This window comes from Heteronotia binoei, chromosome 11 (genome assembly GCF_032191835.1).
Source record: "Heteronotia binoei isolate CCM8104 ecotype False Entrance Well chromosome 11, APGP_CSIRO_Hbin_v1, whole genome shotgun sequence".
NCBI lineage: Eukaryota > Metazoa > Chordata > Lepidosauria > Squamata > Gekkonidae > Heteronotia > Heteronotia binoei.
The window spans coordinates 17,325,732-17,353,150 of record NC_083233.1 but is presented as its reverse complement, the minus strand read 5'-3'; the positions used below and the strand labels follow the sequence as shown (position 1 = coordinate 17,353,150).

The window sequence follows — 27,419 nt, the reverse complement described above, 5'->3', positions numbered from 1 at the left end:
GCTTTCGACACACACTAAATATACTGCAAACCAAACAAAAGGGGGGTATTCATCCAAGGACGACCAGGAAGGGTAATTCCAAAGTCACCCATCTCCAAGATCAGTTCGCACAGTAGTGCAAACTTGCATCAGCAGCAAGAAGAGGTATTTGAAAACGTATTCTGTGCTAAACCGTAAGTTCACCAAACAGGCTCCTCCGATAAGATACACAAGTAATTCATACACAGAAGCAGCAGACAGACAAAGTCACCTTCCATGGGGTATTAAGGAAAAACGGAACTAGGCCTGAATTTGTTTTGCCTCGATTTTGGGAACCGGTCCAACAGCAGGTTTGGAAAAGATGGTAACGGAAAAGACCTTCATGCCAAAGTGGCTGAACCAAAGCAAGCTTTGATCAGGGTTTCTTCCTACACCCAATGAGGACCCACCCAGATGGCTGCTGACAGAACTCCCAAGCCCCTACGTAATAAAAGGGTTAACAGGGATAAGTAATATCTTCCCAGAGCCACAGCAAACATGAAGGTAACTGTAAAGCACTTTGCATATTAACATTGCCATATAAACGATAAATTATACAAAAATAACAGCTCCTGGCATTGGACTGAGTCCATTTCAGAGGTCCCTGTTTTAATCTGGATCACAACTGCAGCTCTTACGATTTGCCTAGAAAAAGATCTTTTTGAGTGAGGGGAAGGAGGGTGTGAGCAGAAAGGGGAAGAGAGACATCAAAGGAAAGGACAGGAGGTGCAAAAAGGATGTTTGAGAATACAATGTTAGTGCTGAGACCCCCCCCCGCCCCCCCCGGTGCTGAGGCCCCCCTGCCCCCCCCCCCCGGTCTATCTGCTCAGGTACAAGGCTCCCTGCTACAGCTAGCCCAACTTTGGCTACCTTCTCTAGTCACATTTAACAGCAAACTGAGCACCATCTTTCAGAAGAAAAACTGACAACCTTCAGCACAAGACGGCTATTGGCTCCGTAGAGGTCTAGGGCAACATGGAAAGGGAAATTGCCAATGCCAGGATAAGATAATCCAAGATTCTTTCCTGTACTCCATGAAGAAAGAAGACAACCCCCTGAAGGGGAAGCCAGCAAGTGGTAAGGAAACCTGCCTCCCTGGGTTATGTTCACACCTTAAAAGGTGGCTGGGTGGGGGGATGAACGAAAAAGCAGCAATGAAGTAGGACCCTCTCCCTGCCCCCTGGCTCCACTACCTCCCCTTTGCCGTTAGGTTTATCAGTGTTCTCCTAACTTGAGGGAAAAGCTCCTCCCCTTTTGCATTCATAGGACAACACATCTTAGGCAGGCGCGCCCAAGGTAGGAAACTGAGAAAAGGGTGCCACGGCACCAAGTGCAACAACCAACAAGGGGACAGGACACATTTGAGGTTCACACCATGCAGTAGGAGGGGGGCAGCCGGAGCTGTCCACAGAACGAGGATGGGGGGGGTGGAGGGGCTCAATCGCACACGAGGCCGGGGTGGCAGCCCTCAGAAAGTTGCTTCTCTAGTCGATGAAAAGGGGATGCTCTTCAGCGGGGCCGGGCTGGCCGATTGGGAAGGGGTCGCCAGGCGGCAGCTCCTTTAGCAGGAGCACCCGCTCTCCGTTACCGGCTGCTCGGGAGGCTTCTCTAGTTTGATGTCGATCACTGGAGACGGCGAGTTAAGGAAGGCAACTGGTGCAGGGAGAAACAAGGCTGATGGACGCCACGGAAATCGCAACGTTGCGCCGCTGCTCAGAATGAGGGAAGCTGGTCAAAAGGGAAGGCTTGAGCACCGCGAGGGAGGTGATGGAGATGGCAGCTGCCTGATCAGCCTTCAGCCCGACCATCCCTCCGATTCCAGATACCTCTTTCCGGAAACAGACTGATGCGTGCAAGCCAGAAGGCGGCGTAGAAGCAAGGAGCTGTTTTCTGTAGGATGGAGAGGCAGGGCCAGGTGTCATCCAGTCTCAGACATACAGAGGTGGTTTGCCAGCCCTTGCCTCTGCAAAGCAACCCTGGGCTTCCTTCTCCCACCCAAGGACTAACCGGGGCTTAGCTTCTGAGACCCCATGAGGCTGGGCTAGCCTGAGCAGGTCAGGCCAATGCTAAGCAGCCCACCCTCAGAGCAGCTATTTGCTACGTGGGTGGGAAAGGGAAACCCAAACACTTTTGTCAATAATTTCCTGCCTATGCCACTAGCGGCACACTGCATCTCCTCCTGATCAGATGCAAACAGCAGAGCAGTCTCTTCAAGCTGCTTGGAATGGCAGTTCCTCTTTTCATCCCGATCAGAAAGAGATACAAGGAGTGGCCTCATTTACCACTGAGTAAGTGCTTTTGATAAAGATGAACAAAATGAGCTGGGGATTACCTATTAAGCAACTACAGCACCTTCTTATCTTTGGCTTTCAGCATCCTTTCGTTGCTCATATAACTGTTCCCCTCTTTTATTTAAAACACTTCCTTGCCACCTTTCTTTCTTAGGGAGCTCAAGGCAGCTTTCAACACACAGCCTGCTTGCGGGGAGGGCGGGATAGAAACCCAATCATAATAAATAAATAAATGTGGGGCTGCCACTGAGAAGGCCCTCCCTTGTACAAGTGCACCAAAACCTGGGTCTCAGGAGGTCACCGCCCCAAGTTACAGCTAGATTACAAATACGCACGAAGATAATAACCTATCATCTGATCTGCCCAAACACAGACCTGCCCACACAGAGTGGGGCGGGAGAATCAGCCTTCCTCCACCACGAGAAGAAGAGCGGTCAGCTCTTCAGAGATTTATGCCTCAGAGGTGCAAGATGTAATCTTGGCATTCAGAGTATTCAATGCTGCAAGGTTCAGAACCTCTTGCTGCATGAGGGACGACTCACGACAATACTACGACAATGGAGTAACCTTTTTTTAAAAAACCTGTTGCCACATATAGGCCTCTTGCGGAAGCAGTCTATTCCATTTTCCTACTGCTCTAACCCACAGCCTCCAGGGAAAGGACACAAAGCACAGGGCAAAGAAGCCGTACAGTCAGCAGATTCAAGAGACTGAGCTTTCCCTGGACTGTATGGCCTTTACACAGCAGCCTTCATTTTAAAAACATCCTTGTACAAAGAAAACTAAGAGCCCCGTGGCACAGAGTGGGAAAGCTGCAGTACTGCTGTCCTAAGCTCTGCTCACGACCCGAGTTCGATCCCGGTGGAAGCTGGTTCAGGTAGCCGGCTCGAGGTTGACTCAGCCTTCCATCTTTCTGAGGTCGGTAAAATGAGGACCCAGCTTGCTGGGGTGGGGGGGAAATGTGGATGACTGGAGAAGGCAATGGCAAACCACCCCGTAAGAAGTCTGCCGTGAAAACATTGTGAAAGCAACGTTACCTCAGAGTTGGAAACGACTGGTGCTTGCACAGGGGACTGCCTTTACCTTTTTTACAAAGAAAACTAACACATTAGGGAGGTTTTAGCTTAGATTGAAGCTACAGGGGAAAGACTCACTTTGGAGAGTGCTGGATTGCTTTATAATGCTTTTTGGCACTCATCTAGAACTGGGTTAAATGTATGCCAAATCTGAAAGCCCAGAACTACAAGAATGCTGCTTATGGATCCGAAAACTATGAGATGGATCCCACAGAGTGTCAACGTAGATTCGTGCAGAGGGAAGAAAGCACAGAATGGGAGAGGGGAAATTTCTCTCTAGTTCCCTCTCCTCAACACTGCCCCATATTTCCGTGACATTCTTTAGGGACTCCGTGACATTCTCTTCTGAGGGGTTACAAGGGATATCCAGAGACAGGGAGGGAACATCCATCCCAACAAACTCCCTCCTCTGGCAATTTGTAGGATCCAGCTCAGACAGCCTGTGGTAATAAGAAGTCTAAAGCCATTTCACAGATTATTATAATCTTTACAACCACCCTGCAAGACAGGTTTGTGTTTATCCACGTACTGCCATGCAAACACTGGCTTGTCTGAAGCCACCTAGTGAGTTTGTGGCGCTGACCGGGTTTGAACTCTGGACTCCCCAAGACTGTAAAGCTCTAAGCCGCAATCATTAATGGACTAAAGAGCTTGAGCATTCTCTAAGTGACAAGCAGTGGCATATTTTCAAACAAGTTCCCGCCCGAACTTTGCAACTAAAAGATGACGGCTGCAGATTTATACCCTGCCCTTCTCTCTGAATCAGAGACTCAGAGCGGTTTACTATCTCCTATCTTCTTCCCCCACAACAGACACCCTGTGAGGTGGGCGAGCCTGAGAGGGCTCTCACAGCAGCTGCACTTTCAAGGACAACTCTTGCGAGAGCTATGGCTGACCCAAGGCCATTCCAGCAGCTGCAAATGGAGGAGTGGAGAATCAAACCCGGTTCTCCCAGATAAGAGTCCGCACACTAAACCACTACACCAAACTGGCTCTCCTAGAAAACTGAGGCACAGACTCTGGCCCTAAGTTTGGCAGGGCAGGTGTGGAACTCTTGCTAGCAAAGCTACAGGGAAACCTGCCATAAATGTTTAGCACCATGGCACCTTGGGATTCGCCAAGCAGTTAGTAGGTGATATGAAAGACCTCTGCCTGAGACCCTAGAGCAGTGGTGTCAAACTCATTTGCTATGAGGGCCAGATCTGACATAAATGAGACCTTGTTGGGCCGGGCCCTGTGTGTACCTATTTAAGATTAGGTAGTGGAGATATAAACTTTTTAAAGGATACAAACACAACTAAAAATTAAAAAAACAAAACCTTAAAACATGCTTAAAAGATAAGCACTTGTTGGTCTTAAAAGGTGCTTTCTTTGTATTTCTCCTGTGGGATCCAGGAAAACTGGGCCCCAAAGGGCAAGTCCAACAATTTTTTTTTAACAACACTAAGAAAATAACAAACGGGCTATATAAAACAAGAAAAAGCAATCGTGAGATTACTTTACCAACCGGGGACACGAAAGGAGATTCTCTCAGCACAGCAGTCAGAAAGGAACTGGCGGGATCCTTGCACTGGCACCGGTGAGCATGCACACTGGGACGCCTGCGCATGCCTGTTGGCGCCAAGTGCAAAAAAATCCCGGGCTTTTTAGGTACCGATTTGGGGATCGGCGCAGGCGCTCTATCCCATGAGTGTGAAGCACAGAGACCACGAAGATGATGTTCTGGCTCTTTCCCTCCCTCCCCAGGGGACCAGGAGAGATAGGAGCCTCAACCAATGGAGAAAATCAAGGTTTGCTCTGCGGCTCCTGTGCGATTGAGCAAGCCTTGCAAATCAAGATGAGATGCAGAAGGAAGCAAGAGAGAGGGAGAAGGAAACAGACAAGAGCCAGTTGCTCGGGGGCCTGAGAGAAACCCTGATTCGGCCTCCGGGCCGCATGTTTGACATCCCTACACTAGAGAGCTTCAGCCACTCCCGACTACGCAATACTGACTTCGATGGGCCAAGGGTCTGATTCAGTCTAAGGCAGCTTCATGTGTTCAAAAAACAAGCAACCGTGACAAACTTAGGAAAAGGTTTTGTGGTAGCAATGATTCGAAAGCGTGGTCAGTAAACCCCGAAGGCTGAAAAATAAGTCTGGCTCCTAAAGGCCTGAGAAAAGGATACTGTCATCTTTGCTCTTCTCGGGAGCACTGTCCATCCCTGGTAAGGCAGCTGCCACACGCCGGAAAAGCTGAAAGGCAACATGAAATGGAGGTGAGATCGGAACTTGGGGGAGAGGGGGGCATTTGGCAAGAGAACACACAAAAACCATGTCAACACATACACTAACAATGAATGCACAGATGTCAACGCTGCAGGTGATTTGCGCAAAGAACAGCTAAATCAGGAATTAAAGGTGCATCTGGTCTTTTATTAATAGCCCTGACAGGAGAGAGGAATGAATTCATTCTATGTTTTGGGGAGTATAATCATTTTAACCCAGCCAAGTCCAGGATTCAAACATGCATATTTGTGAGAAGGGACAAAAGCAACCCCAAACAAGGAAGATTCAAAAATCCAGACATGAACCACTGGGAAGTTTGGCTGAGGGAAGAGTCAAAATATACTTTTAACAGTGGTGACAACAGTGGTGAAGCAGGGTCATTTCCTTTCACAAAAAAGAAACAGAAGTGCAAGCCACAAACAGTGAGCCACGCCAAGTGATAGAATTCCAATGAACTGGGCATTTTGAAGATATACATTTACTCTGCGAGATCCTAACAAAAGGAAAACCCTTTACTGGCAGTGATGTACAGTGGGTTAGAGTGCAAGACTAGGACCTGGGAGACCAGAGTTTGAATCCCCCATCTGCCATGGAAGGTTGCTGGGTGACTTTGGGGCCTACTTCGCATGGCTCTTGTGAGGATAAAATCAAGGATCCTTCCACACTAGGGAGAAAGTCCAGGTATAACTGGAGGAAAGGAAATAATGTAAGCTGTTTTTTTTTTAAATGACTGGCATATTTAATAGCAAAAGGGACAACCTTATCAGTGTCACTCACCGGCACATGCTGGCAACCGTAAGAAGAAAAGCACTCCGTTCATTCTTTGTGCATTTCTCAATTAACCTTGCAAAGGGATACTGGGCACCTCTGTCTTTCCAGGAAAAGGTCATGACAATACAAATCATGACACTGTACAACTAGCATTCAGAAACTCCATGCTGTTTGTTCCAAGATTATACTAATTGTGCGACGAGACAGGCTCAATTTGGCATCTGGATCATGAGCAAGAGTCAGTGTGTCCTCCCTGACCTCTTTTCCCTTTGCCGTATGAAGCTGCAGGGTTATGAGAGAGGCGAAGAACCAGGATGCCAAAACTGTCTTCCCTCTCAGTCTGGCCTGTGAAAGGGTGCCCTCTGCTGGCAAGGATCTGCCAGGCCTGGGCAGGTCTTCTATAATAGCGATTCCTCGCTGCAGCTGTGAAGCTGTAAGGAACTCTGGTTGGGTAGAAGCTGGGTTCAAGGAAAAAAAAAAGATCAGATATCTAGTTTGGCTCTAAGACTGTGGGAACCCAGATTTGAATGCTTGCTCACCCTAAAACTCACAAGCTGAGCTACCCTAAGCAGAGTCACACCTACCTAAGACCACTAACTCTAGTGGACTTCAAAGGGTTTAATTCTGTTTAGGATGGCACTGCAGTTGACTTCTGGCCATTCAGCCTAACCTGCCTCACAGGGCTGCTGGCAAGGTCTCCTGGAGGAAGCAAGAACTCTGTACGGGGCCCCAAGCACCTTCCTCGAAGGGCAGGATTTTAAGAAGATTCCGGCACGAATTAGCAACATATTTAATTATATCTGTAGCTGTGAATGAAAGCAGAACTACACCAAGCCTTATATGAAACACGAGGGCCAGTGGGAAAATAAGTTCAAAGTCTCCTTCCTCCCTTAGGGCCATTATCAGCAGCGCAAGAAACAAGGAACTCTGTTCCCATTTACAACGTTTGTGCATGGCCAAAGAGAAGCTCGGCCCATGGCCAGCTGGAAGGGGGAGGACACACAATTGGGGCCAGACCATAGAAAGAACACCAGTAAAGGCTTCACTAGGAAGCCAGCCTGTAGGTCAGGTGTGACCAAAAACCCACTCAACTTGAGCAAGGTTATGTGGTGTCATCTGTGACTCCTGGGGCAAGCGGACTGGCCCCATCAGGCTGTAGAGTGGCTGAGGAGGGCCCCAGAGGCACGATTGGCTCCTAGGAGGTCTGATACTCATGTCTGGTTAGCCAATTTAACTATTAGAAGAGAGAACTGAGACTGGCGAGGCAAAGGGCACCAGCTGGAGAGAGACAGCAAGAAGGGTGAACTCAACTGCTTCTTTGAAAAACAACTGGGGGTCCTACCGTATTTAGTGGCCACATGTGGCGGAATGAGTGCTGGGAAGTTACTTCGTAATTGTTGAAATAAAACAGCGTTGCATAGCCTGCCTCTCCTGCAAAGCCACCCACAAAAGGAACTGTGCCCAGTCTGCTCTGAACCCCTGGATTGCAGGTGTCCTAGGAGGACATGCCCACGCCCACAATGCCAATATTATCCTTCTTTTCATAATGGAATCTATGGCTTACTGTAGCTTAAAAAAAACAAGCTTAGAATTCTAACCGGATAAGCCAGACAGGAAAATGTGTAATCCCACAAAGAGACGCAGCCACGAGGCTGAAAGCCAGCATGGAGCAAAACGGGGGAAATCTAGGGTTCACCCTTTGGCTGCAGCACCAGGTTACCTGTTTCACGTTGTATCCAGTCTTTGCACTAGTCTCAATAAACATCACGCTCAGTTCTTTGGCTCTCTGTTCACCTTCTTCTGTAGTAATTTGCCTGGAGAGAGAGACACAAATGGAAGAGGAAGTAACGAGGCACTAGAACTCGGGGACAAGAGTCCATCATTATGGCTCCCCTTGTTTCCTATCAGTTATGGGAGGACTAAATGACTCCAAGTTTCCCAACTTTCATTAAATGGCCCTCATCTCAGCTGTAAGAGACCAATACAAACAGAGGAGAGTAAGATACTGTAACTATACTGGTGTTTAACATTAGAAAGAGCTCCCTACAGCTATAGCCAATTGAAGCTGTTTTCTGAAATCCACACAGCTGTTTAAGAATCTCAAACTTTCAGTTGCAAGTGGAGCAAACAAATACATGCTAAAGATTGACTGACACTGTTGAGAGACACACAGGACATTCCCACTTGTTAGGGGACAGTTGAAACTGATCTTGCTGCAAATTTTGAGGAAACAGAAGAATCACCTGTGCTGTGAATTCTGATATGACAAAAGGTTGTTTCAGTCACTTTTGACACCCACTGGAACTTTATGATCACCCTTTCATTTCTGTCAAGACTTGAGCCTGTGGTTTCAAGAGCTGCTTTTAAGCGAGGGCAACAGCTAGACAATTCCCCCCACTCCCTTCCTGGTGTGTTGCAGCAGCTGAAGGTGTTCCTCCAAGCTATGTAAAGCCATCCCTTCCACAAGTCTGATTTTCTGACCATACTGCCTTATATTTCAGATTACTTTTCAGTGAGGCACTACAGCTTGGCAGTCCCATTTACATTTCAGGTTATGATTTACAATCACGTATTTTCAGAAGAGCTGTGTTTGTCCACCAACCGTCTTCAGAAATGGCACACGTTTTAGCAATCTGTCCTGAAAAGGCAGACTAAGGTACACATGGTGCATATGTAGAAAGGCTTAACGTGCAGCTGAGAACACGAACGTTTGAACCATAAAGATTTGACTGTATAGGAATGGTACAAGGCGGCTGTGTGTGTGTGTCTTCCTCGGCTTGCCTACAGATAAAGAGCTTTTTTTGATCTGTTCCATACAGACACATTAGCTCCTTAACTATTCAAGGTCAGCTCTGCTTAAAGGCAAAGGTAATCCCCTACGCAAGCACCGGGTTGTTACCGACCCATGGGGTGACGTCACATCAGGATGTTTTCATAGCACATTTTTACAGGGTGGTTTGCCATTGCCTTACCCCCAGTAAGCTTGGAATTCATTTTACCAACCTCAGAAGGATGGAAGGCTGAGTCAACCTTGAGCCCCAGCTTCCAGAGAACGAACTTAGGTCGTGAGCAGAGCTTGAGCTGCAGTACTGCAGCTTACCATTCTGCGCCACGGGGCTCCTCTCAGCTCTGCTTACTAATGCAAAAACTACACGAAAACTTGGGGAGGCAGCAGGGGGGAAAAGCAAGCAAGCTTAAGGTCTTTAGAGAACATTGCTGCATTTGGAGAAGAGGCCACAGCTGTCTCTCCAGGAGTATCAGCCTAACAAGGAGCCCCGGAGGCCATGTGAGCCCCGGAGGACATTACGATCGGCCACTCAACATCTTCTGACCATCCCTGGCCCAAGAGACGTTCACCTTGCCTCGACCAGGGCCACGGCTTTTTCAGCCCTGGCCCCGACCTGGTGGAATCAGCTTCCTATAGAGGTTCAGGCCCTCTCAGATTTGTTACCATTCCGGAGGGCCTGTAAGATGGAGCTGTTCCGCCAGGCCTTTGGCTGAAGCGGGCAGGGCGTCCTTAACTTGCTATACCATCTAACTGGCCTCCCAACACTGACTACCATCTGGACTGGAGGAAATCGGGCCAATATAGTTGACATCTTTTGGTCACCGAGCCCACACTATCCACGCTGCCTAGTCAAACCTGGGTTACCGGTTTAACTGGTTTAACTCTCAACTTCTTAATATGTCCTTATTGTTCGATTGTTTTACTGTTTATTTATTGATTGCTGTAGTGTAATGGTTGGCTTTAATTGTCTGACATGTTGGAATCCGCCCTGAGCCCATTATGGGAAAGGGAGGAACATCGACCCACAGAAATAAACAAACAAATAAACAAGGAGAACTGGTCGCTTTGACAGACTTGTTAATTACTCATGGTGAGGGGGGGGGAGGATGCGTTGTAGCCTCATCAGTCCTACCAAACAGCCCTTGGGTGCTTCTGGCTGCATTACGGCCTGCCCGCTTCGCTGCAGAAGAGAACTAGAATGGAGCCCCTTTGCACTGTGATTTCAAAAAGCCTGCCAGTAAAGCCTTCCGCTTCCCCAAATCACCTTTTGTCTGCAAGGTCAGTCTTATTCCCCACCAGCATGATGATGACATCACTCCCTCTCTCTGTTCGCACATCATCAATCCATTTGGAAGTTTGCTGGAAGGAGTTCAGATCTGCAAAGGAGAAAAAAAAATACAACCTCAGGAAGGGCAAAATTGTACCTTTTGCACAAACTGAGCACTAGTATACCTCAAGGACCTTAACGTTTGCCGGCACGACACAGAGCGAGGCCCAGCAGTTTGTTTGTAGTCGGATGAAATGGGAGTTCTGGGCGCTAACCCCCTATCTCAAGAGGAGCTTTCTAAACATGAAACAAATCACTCACTTGTAATGTCATAGACTACCACTGCAATAGTTGAGTCACGGATGTAGCTGGGAATGAGGCTACGGAACCGCTCCTGGCCCGCTGTGTCCCAAAGCTGAAGTCGGACCTGCTGGTACCAGTCCAGGGAGGAACAGAAAGACAAAGACAGAAAAGAGAGAAAACTATTCTTTAGAGAGAAGGCCATTAGAAAGAATTTTATTAGCCCTGCGAAAGATCTGCCTTGCAGAGTGGAACTCTGAATATACCAGACAGGTCAAGCAGACAACCCAGTGGGGAAGCGGGGGTGGGGGGGGGGAACCCACACAAAAGTATGGGGTCGGAACCTGTGGATCCGCTCTGCTAACAGTGGTACTTTCATGTGTTGCAAGAGGTGCAAAAAGATGACGACTGCATATTTATACCCTGCCCTTATCTCTGAATCAGAGTCTCAGAGCGGCTTACAACCTCCTATATCTTCTCCCCCCACAACAGACACCCTGTGAAGTGGGTGGGGCTGAGAGGGCTCTCACACCAGCTGCCCTTTCAACGACAACCTCTGCCAGAACTATGGCTGACCCAAGGCCATTCCAGCAGGTGCAAGTGGAAGAGTGGGGAATCAAACCCGGTTCTCCCAGGTAAGAGTCCGCACACTTAACCACTGCACCAAACTGCCTCCTTTCATGGGGGAAGAAGGGAAAAGCTCCTTTCATGGGGGGTGGGGGGACACCATCATCAGTGGAACAGGTCCATGAGATCTGCCCATGGTGCATTTTTGCTACCACAGTGCCAGCTGCTCCTGCCCATCTCCCTAAAGGCAGCTATCTACCCAGACAATGGCACCCATACTGCTAAGACTGTCCAGGGCACTCAACTTCAGTCTTTGCATCCTGGAGGACAACAGCTAAGTGTTCTGGGATCTGACCAGGTAAAGATGAAAGCCTGTAGAAAAAGCTGTGTTCTTCTACAAACTCTATGACATGTTCCTCAATGGGAGCACTAGGAAAGCCTACTGTGGGTGTTCTTCTGCAAAGACAGCATATCTGACTTAATAATTCTCACTTAATGGTTTCGTCTTCCATTAAGTGTGAAACCAAACATGTTCAGCAAGTGTATGGAAAGAAAAAGCACAGTTGAGCAAAGAAAAAAAAAGTTGGGCATTCAAATGCAATCATTTCCCATAAGCCTAAAGTCTACCCTCAATATGGTAATTAATGAAGGAGGACTAAGTTTCCAGATTGTTGGTTCAGACATTGCTTTTACCTTCCTCCGCCATTTTGTTCGCCTCCTCCACTTTCACCTCATCCCAGGTGTCTCTGTGTTTCTTTTCTTACAAACAACACAGATTCTCTACACAGCCCATAGATCACTGCTGGTACTTAGTAGGAAATTACCAGCTAGAACCTGGGAAGGAAGAAGTCTGTAGATATCATGTAATGCGATGGCTACTAGTACCCCAAAAAACTAGGCAGATCAGGTCCTGACCTAATGACCAGCTATCAAGAGATTCGCCAAGCTTGCAAATCTCTGGGAAAAAACAACCTCTAACGTCATAGCATGCCTTGTTTCTTCTTCCTCTGACAATGTTACTTTGGGAAGCAACAACCATATTATTGTAAACTCTTGCGGAATAAGCAAGATGCTATCTCCTAAGCCAGACCTTCCTGTGATGCTATATGTCATTGTAGTTTGAGACTAGAATGGTTTTGAATAACTGGTGAACATACAAAATAAAGACTGCTTGCCTAGCAAGCTGAAACGCATTCCCTCCTCAAGAACTCGTGTCAAGAGTCTTCACTGCAACAAAGTCTGCCCCCCCCCCCGAAGGCTACCTCCATTAACGTCTGACTTGACATCATGTTGTTCACAAACTGGAATTTGGAAGGAAAAAATGTTTTTTCAGGTTTTCCACTCTCTAAAAAGGTAATTCTAGCTTAGCCTCTGAGTCTAGAGTTCAGATGTAAAATTCACCTTGCAGAGACAGCTGGGTTGAAGTGCCGTTTCACCAACCATTTCCCAAACCACACCAGACTACATAAGTCTTGTGTCAATTTGGTTGGCCCTATTAAAAGGGATTACAGATCTTGTTTGGGGATTGTGTGTGGACTGATATGGCTATTTACAACCTTATTCTGGACAGGCTGGACACCAGCTACTCAAGACTGAACATGCAGTTTAAAGAGGGAACTTGGGACTTGTTCTCATGTCATCTGCTCTGAACAACTCCACTCAGACAAGCCCAAAGGATAGTCTACCATGACTATCTACCACATCACCAAGGAAGCTTCAGAAAAATATGCATGTTATTTCAAAAGCACGAGAGAGGTGAATTGATTCTTTCCATTATAGATGGCTTCTCCTCTAAAGCTACCAGAGTTTGAGCTGGGAATGAAGAAAGAGGAGCTAAGAGGTGGGCAAACAGTACGGTTGAAGAAGAACCAGCTGAAGAGGAAGCAAAGCAGGAATGAAAATGACCGAGCTATTGATCACCAGCCACACCTGCCCCTCAGACTAAGCCACTTAAATTTGCTTATTACGTTTTCCTGATCAAATACTTCTGCTCAGTTACTTCCAACTACTCCAAACTTCATAATTTCATAGCACTACAAATTCCAACCAATCTGTGCTGGAAGCTTTCTGGAAAAGAACCACTTAATTGGCCCATCAGCAACAGAGGGAGACACTGAGGCATTCTGAATCCAATCAAGAACTTCCTGCAGTGGAACAGGGCCACTGCATGAAGAATTCCAAACATAGACAATGGATTATTTTCAAAACATGTATTTTTCATTTAGGGTGTCAGCTTGAGAGATTGTAGAGTCTCCGTTTCCAGTTAGAAGAACAGAAACTGGGAAACCATCCTATATTATGGTCTGTTCTTCTCATGCACGAGGCCCCAGGTCTTCCTTTGTGAAGTTTGTATAAATATTAAACCACCCATGACAAAGTCAAAGTTCATCCCCCACTCAACACTTCCCTCAGGAACTGTTACTAAACCTGCACAAGCCTATTTGCCTCTCACACCCCCTGTCTGCATCAATATCAGGCAAGCACAGCAGTGAAGCACTGCCACGTCTCACTGACAACTCTGCATGCCACTGCAAGATAATATTAGTGCCAACTCCAAAGTAGGGAAATGTTGCATATAGCGCAATTTATCTTATTTTGATACATGTTCCACAAAACCTCACCTTGAAAGCAGCAAGACAGTTACATAGGCTGCTTAAAATCTGCTTCCCCTCCTTTTTATTTTGTACCACCTGGTCTGATGAGCAGTCCTGGGGAACTTGAAAACTTCGCCATTGTGAAGTGTCTTGGGGGTGGTCCAAATAATGGTGGCGTTTTTGGCTTTAAGACTTTTGGACCAACATGGCTGTAAACAACTTTCTTAGGAAGCACCTGTACTGGATTGACTTCCTCCTTCAGTGATGGGGACAGCAAGGGGCTCAGTATCTCCCTGCTTGCAAGCCAAGAGGTTTAGAGGTGTAGTGGATCCTTCCACAAATCTTTCCCAAGTCTCCATGAAAGTTTACCCACAGACTAAAGCTACTGCCTAAGAGAAGAGGCATGGTCCTCCATTCAGCTCCCCTACAAGTTTGGTTAAGCCCACAAAAAGGTTTCCCTCCAGTTTCCCCCCTACCACACCAAGATCTAGTTAGTACTTCTCTCTGCTAGCTCTAGTTATTCATTTTTAGCTGAACAGTGCTGACGTATCAATTATGCAGGAAAAGAACAAGAAAAAAAAAATCAAAAATGCCTGCACAAGAACTTCAGCGGAATAAAATGTGGTCTTCACTGACAGAGGATGTCGCGATGGCCACAGGAATAAACAGCTTTAACAGGGGATTAGAAAGGTTCATGGAAAATAAGTCTATTAATAGCTACTAGCCATTGTGACTCAGGGGAACTTCCACATTCAGAGGCACTAATCCTTTGAATCCCAGAGCCAGGAGGCAACATCAAGGCCTCTATGCCCTGTTGTGGGCTGTCCAGGGAAACTGGCTGGCCACTTTATGAGACAGAAAGCTGGACTAGATGGACCACTGGTCTGATCCAGCAAGGTTCTTATGATTAAACAGTGAACAAACAATACTCTCACAAGCCAGCCAAAGGTTCCGTATAAATGCTAGCGTGGGATAGTGGGGAATGCTGGACTAGGACTGGGGAGACCTGGATCCACTGGCTGCAATTTTCAGTGGGTGACCTAGGCCAGTCACCATTAACCTCCTGCAAAGGATAGTTGCATGGGTAGAACTGGGCGAGGTAAACCCCTAACCTTAAGATGGGAGTTGCTCCCATGTAGATTTTAGCATCTACAGAATCATCTTTGGAGAATAAGTGAATTCAAAGTTGGGTACCCAGATTTACACCAAAGCAACAAACGAACATTGAGAACATTTATTCCTAGATCACTTCAACAGGGGTGTGTGAAATCTGATTTGATCATTCTTGTTGATACACACGAATACAAGAATTTGAGAGACTGTTGCCTATACCATTATAGAAGCAAGAATTCTATATGCTGCATGGGAAACAGGATCATTTACCAGCCTTTAATGAAGGGTGGGGAACCTCCATCCCGAGGGCCTTATGCTGCCCTCTAGGTCACTTGGTGTGGCCCTTGGGGATTGCTGGGCTTAACCAAGCCATGTGGCAGCTTCTCTGGGGCCTGGCTGGCCAGCGAGGATTGTGGGGCCCAGCCACACTGCGCAGTAGCCTCTCCAGGGTCAGGCAGGGATCACAGGGCCCAGATGTACTGTGCGGCAGTCTCCCTGGGGCCTGGCTGGCCAGCCAGAATTGCTGCAGGGCCTGGAAAAGTTACTGTCACAGTTCAGTTTGCACCTGATTATCCCAGATGGTGTGGCCTAATACGCTAATGAGTGTGCGACCTAATATGCTAATATTAGGGGATGTGTTCTAATATGCTACTGAGTTCCTACTGGGATTTTTCTACAAAAAAGCCCTGGACCTATGCATTTGCCTAGGGCGGCAGGCTGTGTGTGTGTGTGTGTGTGTGTGTGTGTGTGTGTCCCAGATTAGGCTCTCCCCACATGACTTCAAATAGAAAAACAATTATTTGCATTAATGTTGCTGGCCTGAATCATTCTCCCTTGGCGGAGCACTGTTTTTTAAGTTGATAATTTTTTATGGCCCGTGAATGATGTTATAAATATCCATATGGCCCTTGGCAGAGAAAAGGTTCTCCACCCTTGGTTTAATGCATGAGTTTAGTTCTGAGATTTTTGTCAAGCTGTCAAACTTGCAGTACGTGAAGAGGGGTAAATCAACGGGTCTGGACAAAACAGATGTATGCTGCTTTATAACGAGAAACTGCGCTTGGGCTTCCCAAGGAGGATTCTCTTCCGGATTCAAAACATAACTACATACCTGTAAATAGTGCTAAAACATTCAGATAACGATGAGGTGCCCTTCCCTAGCACTGGCAGGTTCAACTAAACTGTCTTTGGTGGGTTTTAGCCTCCTGTTTCTTTTAGTGAAAATGACAGGCATAGATCCTCTCCTCCTTTAAGAGCAAGGACCTCGCAGAGCCTAAGCCCCCATACCTACTTGTAACATCAAAGACAATGACAGCCGCAGCAGAGTCCCGGATGTAGCTGGGAATGAGGCTGCGGAATCGCTCCTGGCCGGCTGTGTCCCACAGCTGCAGCCTGATCTGGGAAAACAGAAAAGTGTGGGGAAAGGGCGGGGGGGGGAGGGGGGATGTGGTGAAGAAGGGAAGGGAAGAAAGAGCAAGAAGATGGAAAACAAAATGAAAACAAAACAAAAATGTGACATAAAAAAGATGCAAACTTTTGAGGCAAAACAACACAAGCGTCAAAGGGAAAAAAATAAAAATAAAAAAATGCGATGCAAATTAAAAAAAAAAGGGGTGTGTGTGTGCGCCAAAAGGTACCTTGTCTCTTCCTCCATTGCTCCCTTTAAACAGGGCAAATCAGTCACTGGCTCTCTCCACATGCACCGTGATCATCAATCAAACGTTTAAAGCAAGTTTTACCTACAGTAGTTACAATCACATATAACAGATATAGGAGCCTGGCTGCTCAGCCTTTGTTGCTATTTTTTTTTCCTGGCGCTCTAGCACTTGTTCCACTTATTACACACTCTGTTCCCACTGGGGAAAGGGTTAAAACAGGAAAGGGATTAAGCAAATGGAGCTCAAAAAATATGGGTGGGAAATACTGTCAAACCGCAGATGACTCAAGTTACCTGCAGGGTTTTCAAGTCAAGAGATGGAAAGAGGCAGTTCGCCAATGTCCGCCTCTGTGCAGCAGCCCTAGACTCAGTTAGTGATTTCCCATAAAATACTAAGATTAACTTCCAAGATCTGAGGAGATTGGACCATCCAGGTCACAGATGTTAAAAGATATAACAGGTGAGTAGGAGCTCAAACCCTGGCTGATCAAGTTTCCAGACTGAAACAAAGAATTCCACTGGAGAATAATCTAGCTTCCCTAAATCCTGACATCTAAGGGCTTTCACCATTCCATACTTCGGAGACGGAAAGATATAATGAAAAGTACAGCAGCCAGAAGAAGCAGCTGAAACAAACAGGTCAGGGGGACTAGAACTGCAGGTTTACAATGAAGGCAATGGTGCCTTCCGTTATTACATGAACTCACACGAAGCTGTCTTATACTGAAAAATAGCCTATTCAGCTAGGTATTGCCCTTGTAAAAAAAAAATGTGTCGAGTCAATTACTCATGTTCTCCTGCATTGCCATTTGCATACGGATATACGTTACACGTATTTATACCCTGTTTTAGCCAGTATGATTGACTGCCCTGATGTACTTAAGGTCCATAGACTCTTGAATGATTTTTCTATCAATGCTACTGAGAGGTCAGCCAAGTTTCTGTACTCTGCTCTAAAGTTGCGCCAAAGGATATCACAGAAATAACTGTACATGGAAGTTGTGTTTTTATCCTGTTTTATCCTATATTAATTTTGCACTGCTATTTTTATGCCAATAAAGGCTGACTTGACTTGAATCAGACCATCGAGTCCATGAAGGTCAATACTGTCTACTCAGGTTGGCAGTGGTTCTCCAGAGTCCCTGGGCAATGTTACTGCCTGGTCCTTTTGAGTGGAGATGCCGGGGATTGAACCTGGGACCTTCTGCATGCTGAGCAGATGCTCTACTGATGAGTCACAGCCTCTTCAAAAGTTCCCCATCTTCAGTGCATCAATTCCCTGGAGAATGATTATTCTCCAGTGCAGGCAATGGCTGTCTCATCTCCTAAGACAAAACTCTGCAGCTCTGTCAAACACAGAGCTCTGCAAGCAGCTTCAATGACAACAGCTGATGCCCTCGGTCGAACTGCAGTTCATAAAGATACTACCACCCATTTCAGGAGCTAGTGAAGGTGAAAATCAGGGTATGGATTTAGTGGATGACAACCTTGTTTTGACTCCGGCAGTCAAAGGCAAAGCGCTACTAGAAGAATAGCCTAGGTGCTAGACAACACAGTCATGTTGTGGTCATGCTGCGTATTAAGGAACACCATGGCACTGGGGACAGTGTCACACTTCAGCAATCTAGAAGATGATATTGGATTTATGTCCCGCTCTTCTCTCTGAATCTCAGAGTGGCTTACAATCTCCTATATCTTCTCCACCCATTCTCCATTATGCATGGGATAGAGAAGGTAGAGAAAGAAGTCCTTTTCTCCCTTTCTCACAATACAAGAACTCGTGGGCATTCAATGAAATTGCTGAGCAGTCGGGTTAGAACGGATAAAAGGAGGTACTTCTTCACCCAAAGGGTGAATAACATGTGGAATTCACTGCCACAGGAGGTGGTGGTGGCTACAGGCATAGCCAGCTTCAAGAGGGGGTTAGATAAAAATATGGAGCAGAGGTCCATCAGTGGCTATTAGCCACAGTGTGTGTATGTATGTGTATATATATATATAAATTATTGGCCACTGTGTGATACAGAGTGTTGGACTGGATGGGCCGTTGGCCTGATCCAACATGGCTTTTCTTATGTTCACCCACAACAGACACCCTGTGAGGTGGGTGGGGCTGAGAGGGCTCTCACAGCAGCTGCCCTTTCAAGGACAACCCCATGAGAGCTATGGCTGACCCAAGGCCATTCCAGCAGCTGCAAATGGAGTGGGGAATCAAACCGGGTCTCCCAGATAAGACAGCTATGGCTGACCCAAGGCCATTCCGGCAGGTGCAAGTGGAGGAGTGGGGAATCAAACCTGGTTCTCCCAGATAAGAGTCCGCACACTTAACCACTACACCAAACTGGCTCCAGTTTTGGCTAGCATAGCTACGAATCTTAGACTTAGGACAAATCTCTCTCTCTCAAGTCTAAATTCTGTCTTTGCAGCTTTGGCAAAAATGAGATAAGGCATGTGGACTGCTATGTGGATCTCCCTCTTTTACTTCCTTTAAAAAAATCATAATATCACCCATTTTGGACAATAATTCTTAGGAATATAGGCCTAATTTATACAACAGACTCGACACAGGGAGCTTCTACTTTTATATGATATTTTTGTTCATTTAGACTAGTTGGCACCCACATTTGGCATGCCGAGTCATTTGCCTGCTGCTTCAGGAATCCTCCAAAGATTCGCTAAAGCTTTCGTACGGCCCTTCTGGTCTATGACTATTAGAACATTTGCATTATGTTCAGAGAGAAGGGGCTCTCAATATCTGTTGGCAGCAGAGTTCAGAGTGCAATACATATCACTGGCAAAGTTCCCTCTAAGTTGCAGTGTCTTGTTAGCAAAAATTCTACTTTGTGAGCTACTGGCATTAAAGTTGTGAGCCACTCAGGGCTTTTTTTTTAGCAGGAACGCAGTTCCTGCTGGCTTGATATCAGGAGGTGTGGCCTAATATGCAAATGAGCCCCCCCTGCTGGGCTTTTCCTATTAAAAAGCCCTGTGTGAAACACTGGTAACATCAGGGGGTGGTGCCTAATATGCAAACGAGTTCCTGTTGGGCTTTTTCTACAAAGCAAGCCCTGGAGCTACTGCATAAATTATTGTGCTCTAGGGTCATCCTTCCTGAGCAAAGACAAAAATTTGTGAGATGGAGGCTAAAAATCTGTGAGCTGGCTCATGCTAACTCAGCTTAGAGGGAACACTGATCGCTGGTTGCAAAAATGCTTGCTGGATGTCACAACACCAGCCAGTAATGTAGTGGGGTTGTATGTCATCTAGACCAGGCCATACAAGCCATGTGATGGATTTTTTTTTTTGCATGCTGTCCATTTATATCACAAAACATTTTAAATACACAGCTGGGCTACTCCTCGCTAAAGATCGTGGTTGGCACGGACTGCCGTGGGATTAAAGGACAGTGCTGAACAAATGCACACATCATAGCCTTGTGGAGGTTACATCCCTGCCGAATTAAACAGATAGATAGCTCCACTCACCGTGCGGTCTTCTAGATACATTGTCTTTGAGAGGAAATCAATTCCAATAGTGGCCTGAAAAATTAAGAAAGGAACCCTAAGTAACTTTGCACTGCAGTACACTTCTATTTAAGAGGCATGCCCAAGTATTTTAAGTGCCTTAATTGCACACAGGGACAGCAAATATATAACCGCACAGAGAAACTTAATGAACAATGCAGAGGGAAACAAACACGCAACGTCCTCAAGACAAAGGCAGAAAGTAATCTAATAAAATTTGGATGTCGTCTTCAAACAAAACTTTGTATTATTCAAATTCCAGAATGGTTAGCTGGATAACAGCTTGCAAGGTAACAACAAATCAACCCGCTCCTTAACTAAAATACCATTGATGCATCCAAACAGGATCCTGGGGGAAAAATATTATGCCCCCCTCAAGGTGACTCAAGGAAGAAAGGCTTTCTATAATCTCTTCTGGGATAGAAGCTGGTCTTATTTAATCTATTGATAAATAATGTTGCTATCTCTTCTTATCTCCTTGGAGATCAACCCTTTAGTTCCAAACAGCAGATGCAGCTACTGAAAAAAGCCTGTTGCAAGCCCCAGGTGACATTACTGAGTGAAAAGAGAGAACATGAAGTTTGCTCCATATTCTGTGGCACTAAGCTTCTCTCTGCCTTTCAGAGAAAAACTCTCCTTCAGTTAAATGGGTTCTTAGCCACAGAAGGCTTTAACCATTAGAACCAGGATTCTGAAGTCAACCAGAAAGTGAACTGATAACTGGCACAGCTGCAACCAAATCAGCACATCAGGTGCATTTTGCACTATCCGAACCTACTAAAATTGTCTTTAACGGAAGCCCCACAAAAAACGCATTATAATAATTAAGACTGGTCACTGCTGAACTGGCATAAAGACACACACATACACAGAGGTAAGGCAAGGCAGAAAACAACGGGGGGAAATAGAGACATAAATTTTTGAAGACAGAATTGCAACCATTCATATGGAAGGAAAATTACCAGTCACTTCAAACCTCATGGAAGGCAGTTTACAAAAAGGACACATTCAGTGTTCACGTGATGACTTCAAAGAGTAAGATCTCCGTGGCAGTCCTGCTCTCATTAACGCTATTGTTTAAACCAGAGGGTGTCAAACATTCAGCCTGTGCAGGGCTCAAATCCACCCCCCACCCCTGCGCTGAGCAACTTCCTTCTCCTACTTCCTTTCCAGGGCTGCTGCTGCAGCAGCTTTGCTTTTCCCCCAGCTTCCTCAGTGGCTCTTTGCTTCGTGTTTCCTACCTCTTGCCTCCCACTGCGCTCTGTCTCTCTCTCTCTCTCACACACACACACACACACACAGAGCTCCACGGCTGCTTCGTGTGGGAGAGATACAAAGACAAGCCTCCATCTGTCTCTGTCTCTTGCATATGCGCGCACACACAGCGCTTCTGCTTTCTTCTCCAGGGCTGCTCCTCCTCTTTTGGAGAGGAAGGGAAGAAGAGGAAAGTTGGAGTCCCATCATAGCAGCTTCAAGAACATTTTATTCCAGGTATATGAGCTTTTGTGTGCAAGCACACTTTTTTTCGGACGGAGGCGGGTGGATGGATTGTTCTGACAAGCACAATGTACATTGAGGAAATTATTTTGGCTTATTCTGTAAAGTTGTTTTTTTTTTAAAAAAAAAGATTGGATTTCTCTGTTCCTAACTGGATTTATTTTCTTTCAAAAAGACCCTGATTAGGAATGAGAACACTTGGATTGGTCCTTATATCAGAAACCAATTGGTTACAGCACACACTGGTAATGAGACAGGAAAACTAGCTCTCAGTCCACTCCAGGAGGATGCATTGTCTTGAGCTTCATTATCAGTTGCAATTCAGCAGTCTCTCTTTCCAATCTCCCTCTGAAATTCGTTTGGAAGAGCACCGCTACTCTTAGGTCAGCAACTGAATGTTGTGATTTTTAATGTCAGACTTTTGTCCATTTATTCCTTGCATCCTCCTGGATAGAATTGAAACCTAGGTTTCCTGTCTCATTACCAATGCTGGTATCTTCATACCTCCTACCCCTCCGCATATCACATCTCATCCAATCAAGCCTGTTATTGCCATTCGACATCTGAAACCAGATTTATAAAGTTTATATCTCTGGTTCCTTGTGATACGTTTTATGGCATGCATGGCCCAGCCCTACAAAGTGACATGATAAATGAGTTCAAGACCTCTGGTTTAAACGATCATGATAAAAGCCATGGAAGTTGGTTGACTAATACTGATTCTTTAAGCAGTACACCACTTTGATAAATGATGATCTGTGGAGAGCCTGCCTTTGTTACCGACAGGGGAACTCGAACAGTTTTTCTTATCATATGGCAGGGGTGGCCAACGGTAGCTCTCCAGATGTTTTTTGCCTACAACTCCCATCAGCCCCAGCCAGCATGGCCAATGGCTGGGGCTGATGGGAGCTGTAGGCAAAAAACATCTGGAGAGCTACCATTGGCCACCCCTGCCATATGGTGATTTTCTACCACAGCAGCATTTGACAACCCTGGTGGATGCAAGCCCAGAAGCGTCTCAGAAAGAAACTATAGTTTGCAGTCTACTTTCACTAGTGGCTCTAGAAGAGTCCATAAAAGATTCATATTTTAAGTCACAGACTGTAAACACACTGAAGGGCCATGGTCGTGACTAAAGGGCAATCAAATCCTGATATGCAATCACCATTTTGCTTCCCCATCCCCCCGGAACAACTTTTACGTTTTCTAGGATTCATAACATTCCTACTTACCTGGTAAGTGTTGTCAAAACTATCATACATAAACCTGGTGATCAGGGAGGTCTTTCCAACTATGGAAAAGAGAGGAAGAAATGTTACCCTTCCCTTGTGAAGTGGTAGCTGAGTTATCTAAATAGGCCACCTGTGTCTTACACCATTCAGTTACCCAGCATGAAGTGATATGAGATTTTGGATCTAATGCTTTAGAAACTGTAAGAAAGCCATTTTTCTTTATTGTTGTGAATTTTGACTAACACGCTGCGTGGGTGACACATAAGGGGGTAAAAATAAACAGATCATGAAGACTCCCACAATGTGGACTAGATACAAATTCTGACAACCCCAAATTTTCAACAGACAAACGGAGAAATCATGGTTTGTGAGGCCACATAAGCAGGAACCGCATGTCCCATTCAAAAATATTAGTTGTTTAGTCAACAGGAATGCAGGTCTGTTCTACAGACACACATGCACTGTCATAACCGCATTTTTAAGATAAGTGTAAGAAACCTACTACAAAGTACAGTCCTATTTATTTAAGTGGAGCATTTCCTTCATAATATCTGAAGTCACTCTTAACTAGCAGAGCAGTTATGCCTTCTAAACCAACTGCTCTGTCTTTCAGATTTCTTCCATTCACAAGTGAAAATAATTTTGCAAGTATCCAAAATAAAAGGAAATGTGCCAGTGACTGCATCTGCGTGAATTTGCAAGTAGGCAAAATGGGGGAAGACGGTATGGACTACATTCCTAAATCCATTAGCAAACAGAGTTGGCTTACACTCCCCTGAGCAATCCTGGCATTTACAGAGAAACCATGAGACGGGTATTACTCTGTGCTTCTAGGTGGCTGTGTTATTATTTGCTTTCAGCTATTTCTCAAATCCATATTATGCTTCCAATACACTGGATGTGAGGGGTTATTCTACCACCCAATCCAGAGTGTTAGGGGGAAATTTATATGAAACAATTCCATTCATCTCCTCATGCACTTCTAGCGTATTTACCCTTTAGGTACTAAGAGTCATCTGGAACAGGGAGAATCAGTTCATATAACCAGTTAACAAAGGAAGAAGAAATAATGCCATTTCACAGTCACGTAGGCAACATCACAGGCAACTGATTGTCTGCCATTTCACCCAGTTGTTCCAATATATCAGTCCTATGACGGCATTTTTTTTTTTAAATCAAGCCTAAGGAATAAGTCATTTAAAATAAACATGTAAAGACATAAAACTGGGAAACTATCTGTCAGTATAAAAGTAACATCCCAAGACAGTGCTGAAAAATATTGGAAATTTCCTGGAAGTACATCATTTGGTTTGGCTTCTTTGGGGGGTGGAGTGGGGCTATTTAGCATCCAGCAAACACTGCACAGGTAAACTCCATGCCTGCTTTAAGTTTGACTGAGTTAAGTGCATCTTTCTTCCACCCTTCAATGTGCACAGACTTCTAGCCCTCAGTTACTAACCCTGCAGAGGAACAACTATGTAAAATATTATGGACATTCCTTCACTAGAAGAATCTTAGTCCCAAGTCCCATACAAACAAGCTACCTGACTGGATTTTAACCTTGGATGTGAGCTTTAAAAATGAGCAATATTTTATGTAATTAATATGAGAAGGAGCAAGATATAATTTCGGAAAAAAACTTTTCAATTAATAGACTCCTCTCAGACTGTAGAACTCTAAAAAATTCTAGTGTTTAAAGAAAAGAGGGAGCATTTTGTAAGTTTTATTTGGGAGTTTCTAATCTTAGACATATGGTGACACATCTGTCTCCAAGAGCCTTCTCCAAACTCAGCTTCTCCCCCAACTAGTGGGTTGTCTCTTCTTTGCTTCCCAATTTTTACATTCATCTATACTCCTCAACCGCTTTCCTTACAGTCAACTTTAGACTGTAGGCTCCTCAGAGACCTATCTTTTTTTCTTCAAACCATTCAGGGAAGATGGCCTATACAATGACAACACAGTATGAGTTAACAATTTAAAAATAAAATTTGCACTAGCAATGACTAATAGTAACGCTATACAGCCCCTTTCCAAGGATTATGCATTTCACTGGTGGCAGCTTCTGAGACTCAATAGTGAGAAAGTACTTCTGCCTTCGCTGACTTGGGAACACACGACCAAGGGATGTGACGTTGGACACTAGGCTTTTAAATGGTGCCAGGAAACACTTGTGGACACAGTGTGGTTATAAAGCCACACCAGCCAAATGTAACCTGTGTGTTCAGAAATAGTGACCCTCTGAACATCATGGGCAATATTGGGGAGGCTTCAGCTTACAATCCCTGCACGAAGGCTTTCTGTCAGGTCGGAGAAGAGATGTTGAACGAGAGAGACTCTTTAGCCCAATTCAGCTGAGCTGTTCTGATATTCCTATGACTGGATACAAACTCAATCTGCAACTCCCACCAGTTCCTCCTTCTTGCTGTAGACCAGGGGTGGCCAAGGGTAGCTCTCCAGATGTTTTTTGCCTACAACTCCCATCAGCCCCAGCCAGCAGCCATGCTGGGAGTTGTAGGCAAAAAACATCTGGAGAGCTACCCTTGGCCACCCCTGCTGTAGACTGCCTTCATGTCTTTCCTCTACATTGCAGAGCAGCAGCGCTTCACAGGCTTCCAAGGGAGAAAAGTTCCATAGCCACTGATGGAAAAGAGCAAGAGTCCAAATGCAGACACACAGACTCGCATTCTAGCTATATCTGAAGAAGTGAGCAGTGACTCACAAAAGCTCCGACCCTGCCACCAATTTTGTCAGCCTTGAAGGTGCTACTCTTTTCTGGTCCATACAAACAAAACAAGGCTACTCATCTTGATCCGTCACTGCCAGAAAACTGAGCCTGGATCCAACTCATAACGGCCTCTTATTTGGAGAAAGGTGAGGGCAGGTCAGCCAAGCCCGTTATGATTGGCTCTGACTGGCAGCCGCCGCCCACGTTCTCAGGTCTTTCACAGCAGTTTGCACCTGGCTTTTTAAAAGCCAACCCCAAAGATGCCGGGGCTGCAACCTCAAACCTTTTGCACGCAAAGCAGATGCCCTTTTGGGGGAGGGTTTTAAAATAATAATAATAAAAACATTATCTAGGTTTCACCGTCAGAGGAAGCCACCTCCTCTCCCCGAGCCCTTGCAGGAGAAGCCCTCAAGAGGGTGTGGTGAGGCCTGTCGCTTGGCCCTCTCCTCCCCTCCCCTCCCTCCCAAGCCCCAGCCTCTCCCCGCGGCCCTCACCGCTTTGCTCCCCGAGGAAAACCAACTTGAACTTGCGCAGCGGATTGCCGAACTCGCCGCCGGCTCCTCCGGGCACCGACATGCTGGGGCTGGAGGCGGGGGAAGGCAGGGCAGGGCAGGGCAGGGGCGGCGGCTGAGGGGAGAAAGAAGGGGGGGGAAGGCAGGCAGCCGCCGGGCCGACCTGGCGGGAGCGGAGGCGCCGCTTCAAGAAGACGACGAACAGCGCTCGAGCCGCCGACTGCGTCACTTCCGCCCTGCAGCCACCGCCGCGCGACGCCTCCTGAGGCAGACCGGTGAGCTCACCTCCTCGCGTAGCGGAGGAAGCGTCGTGAGGTCATCGTCGCCGCCGCGGCTGCGCGTTCGGCGCCCGAGGGCGGCCGCCTGTTCGAGGGTAACCATAACGACACTTCCGGTTCCGGCAGCTGTTTTTTAAAATGAAAAATCCTGCGGAAAGGATAATAGAGATAGGCGAGGTCTAGAGAGTCCGTTCCAGTTTCCGCCCCTTTCCGGAAAGACGTCGTTAGTCGCGACCCTGCGTATAGGAACCAATCAGAAGGTCACAAAAGCAGCGGAGTTGGGTACGGCAGTTTCAACGTTGTCGGCGCTGACCGTAATTTTTCTTATTGCACTTTTAAGACCAACAAAGTTTTATTCAGAATAACAAAGTAGGAGTCAAGTGGCGCTTTTAAGACCAACAAAGTTTTATTCAGAATGTAAGCTTGCGTGTGCATGCATAATTCTTCAGACAAGGGGTAGGGTACAGTGAGCTGAAATACATGTAGTTGATGGGTTAAGAGTGTAAACCTACAAGTTAGGATCAGATGGTGAAATAGTGTAATAAATTGGAAGACCATTTGGTCTGGATAGCAATTAAAGATCATAAAAGTTGCCTGTTAATTGCTGTTGCTGCAAGTCTAGGTGAAACAAAAGGACATTTATTTCCTAGTGATGTTCTTGTCCACCTAATTTACTTTTTAACATCATTCTATACGTTATAAATTAAAAACATCAGACAAGACATTTAGCACACGAAAGCTTACAGTCTGAATGAAATGTTGGTCTTAAAGGTGAAACTTGACTCCTGCTTTGTTCTACTGCTTCAGACCAACCTGGCTGCCCCCCTGGATCTGTCTACATGATTTTGTTTGTTGCTTCAGACCATGTTGGTCTGAAGCAATAGAACAAAGTAGGAGTCCAGTAGCACCTTTAAGACCAACGAAGTTTTTTTCAGAGTATAAGCTTT

The 27,419-nt window shown here is 46.0% G+C and overlaps 1 protein-coding gene across 3 annotated transcripts; it reads right to left on the bottom strand.

Annotated features, from left to right (window-relative positions):
• Positions 1-1,200: 1,200 nt before the first annotated feature.
• Positions 1,201-26,308, bottom strand: LOC132579478 (ras-related protein Rab-6B-like). 3 transcript variants are annotated; one of them, XM_060249863.1, is made up of 8 exons: positions 26,177-26,308; positions 22,958-23,016; positions 20,190-20,243; positions 16,342-16,447; positions 10,474-10,585; positions 8,142-8,235; positions 5,551-5,617; positions 1,201-1,644 (listed from the first exon to the last, which is right to left on the bottom strand). In XM_060249863.1, exons 1-8 carry the CDS (start codon positions 26,256-26,258, stop codon positions 1,580-1,582), a joined length of 639 nt encoding a protein of 212 aa, XP_060105846.1. In that variant the 5' UTR covers positions 26,259-26,308; the 3' UTR covers positions 1,201-1,579. The 3 variants fall into 3 exon arrangements, with proteins under 3 accessions (XP_060105846.1, XP_060105844.1, XP_060105845.1); XM_060249861.1 differs by lacking the exon at positions 16,342-16,447 and adding an exon at positions 10,798-10,906; XM_060249862.1 differs by lacking the exon at positions 16,342-16,447 and adding an exon at positions 10,798-10,903.
• Positions 26,309-27,419: the final 1,111 nt, after the last annotated feature.

Coding starts and splice junctions, on each gene's coding strand:
- LOC132579478 (XM_060249861.1), bottom strand. CDS start 26,258: ATGTCGGTGCCCGGAGGAGCCGGCGGCGAGTTCGGCAATCCGCTGCGC. Junction 23,017..26,176: donor TTTCCTCGGGGAGCAAAGCG/GTGAGGGCCGCG, acceptor TCTTTTCCATAG/TTGGAAAGACCTCCCTGATC. Junction 1,645..5,550: donor CGAGAAGAGCAAAGATGACA/GTATCCTTTTCT, acceptor CGCCGTCTCCAG/TGATCGACATCAAACTAGAG.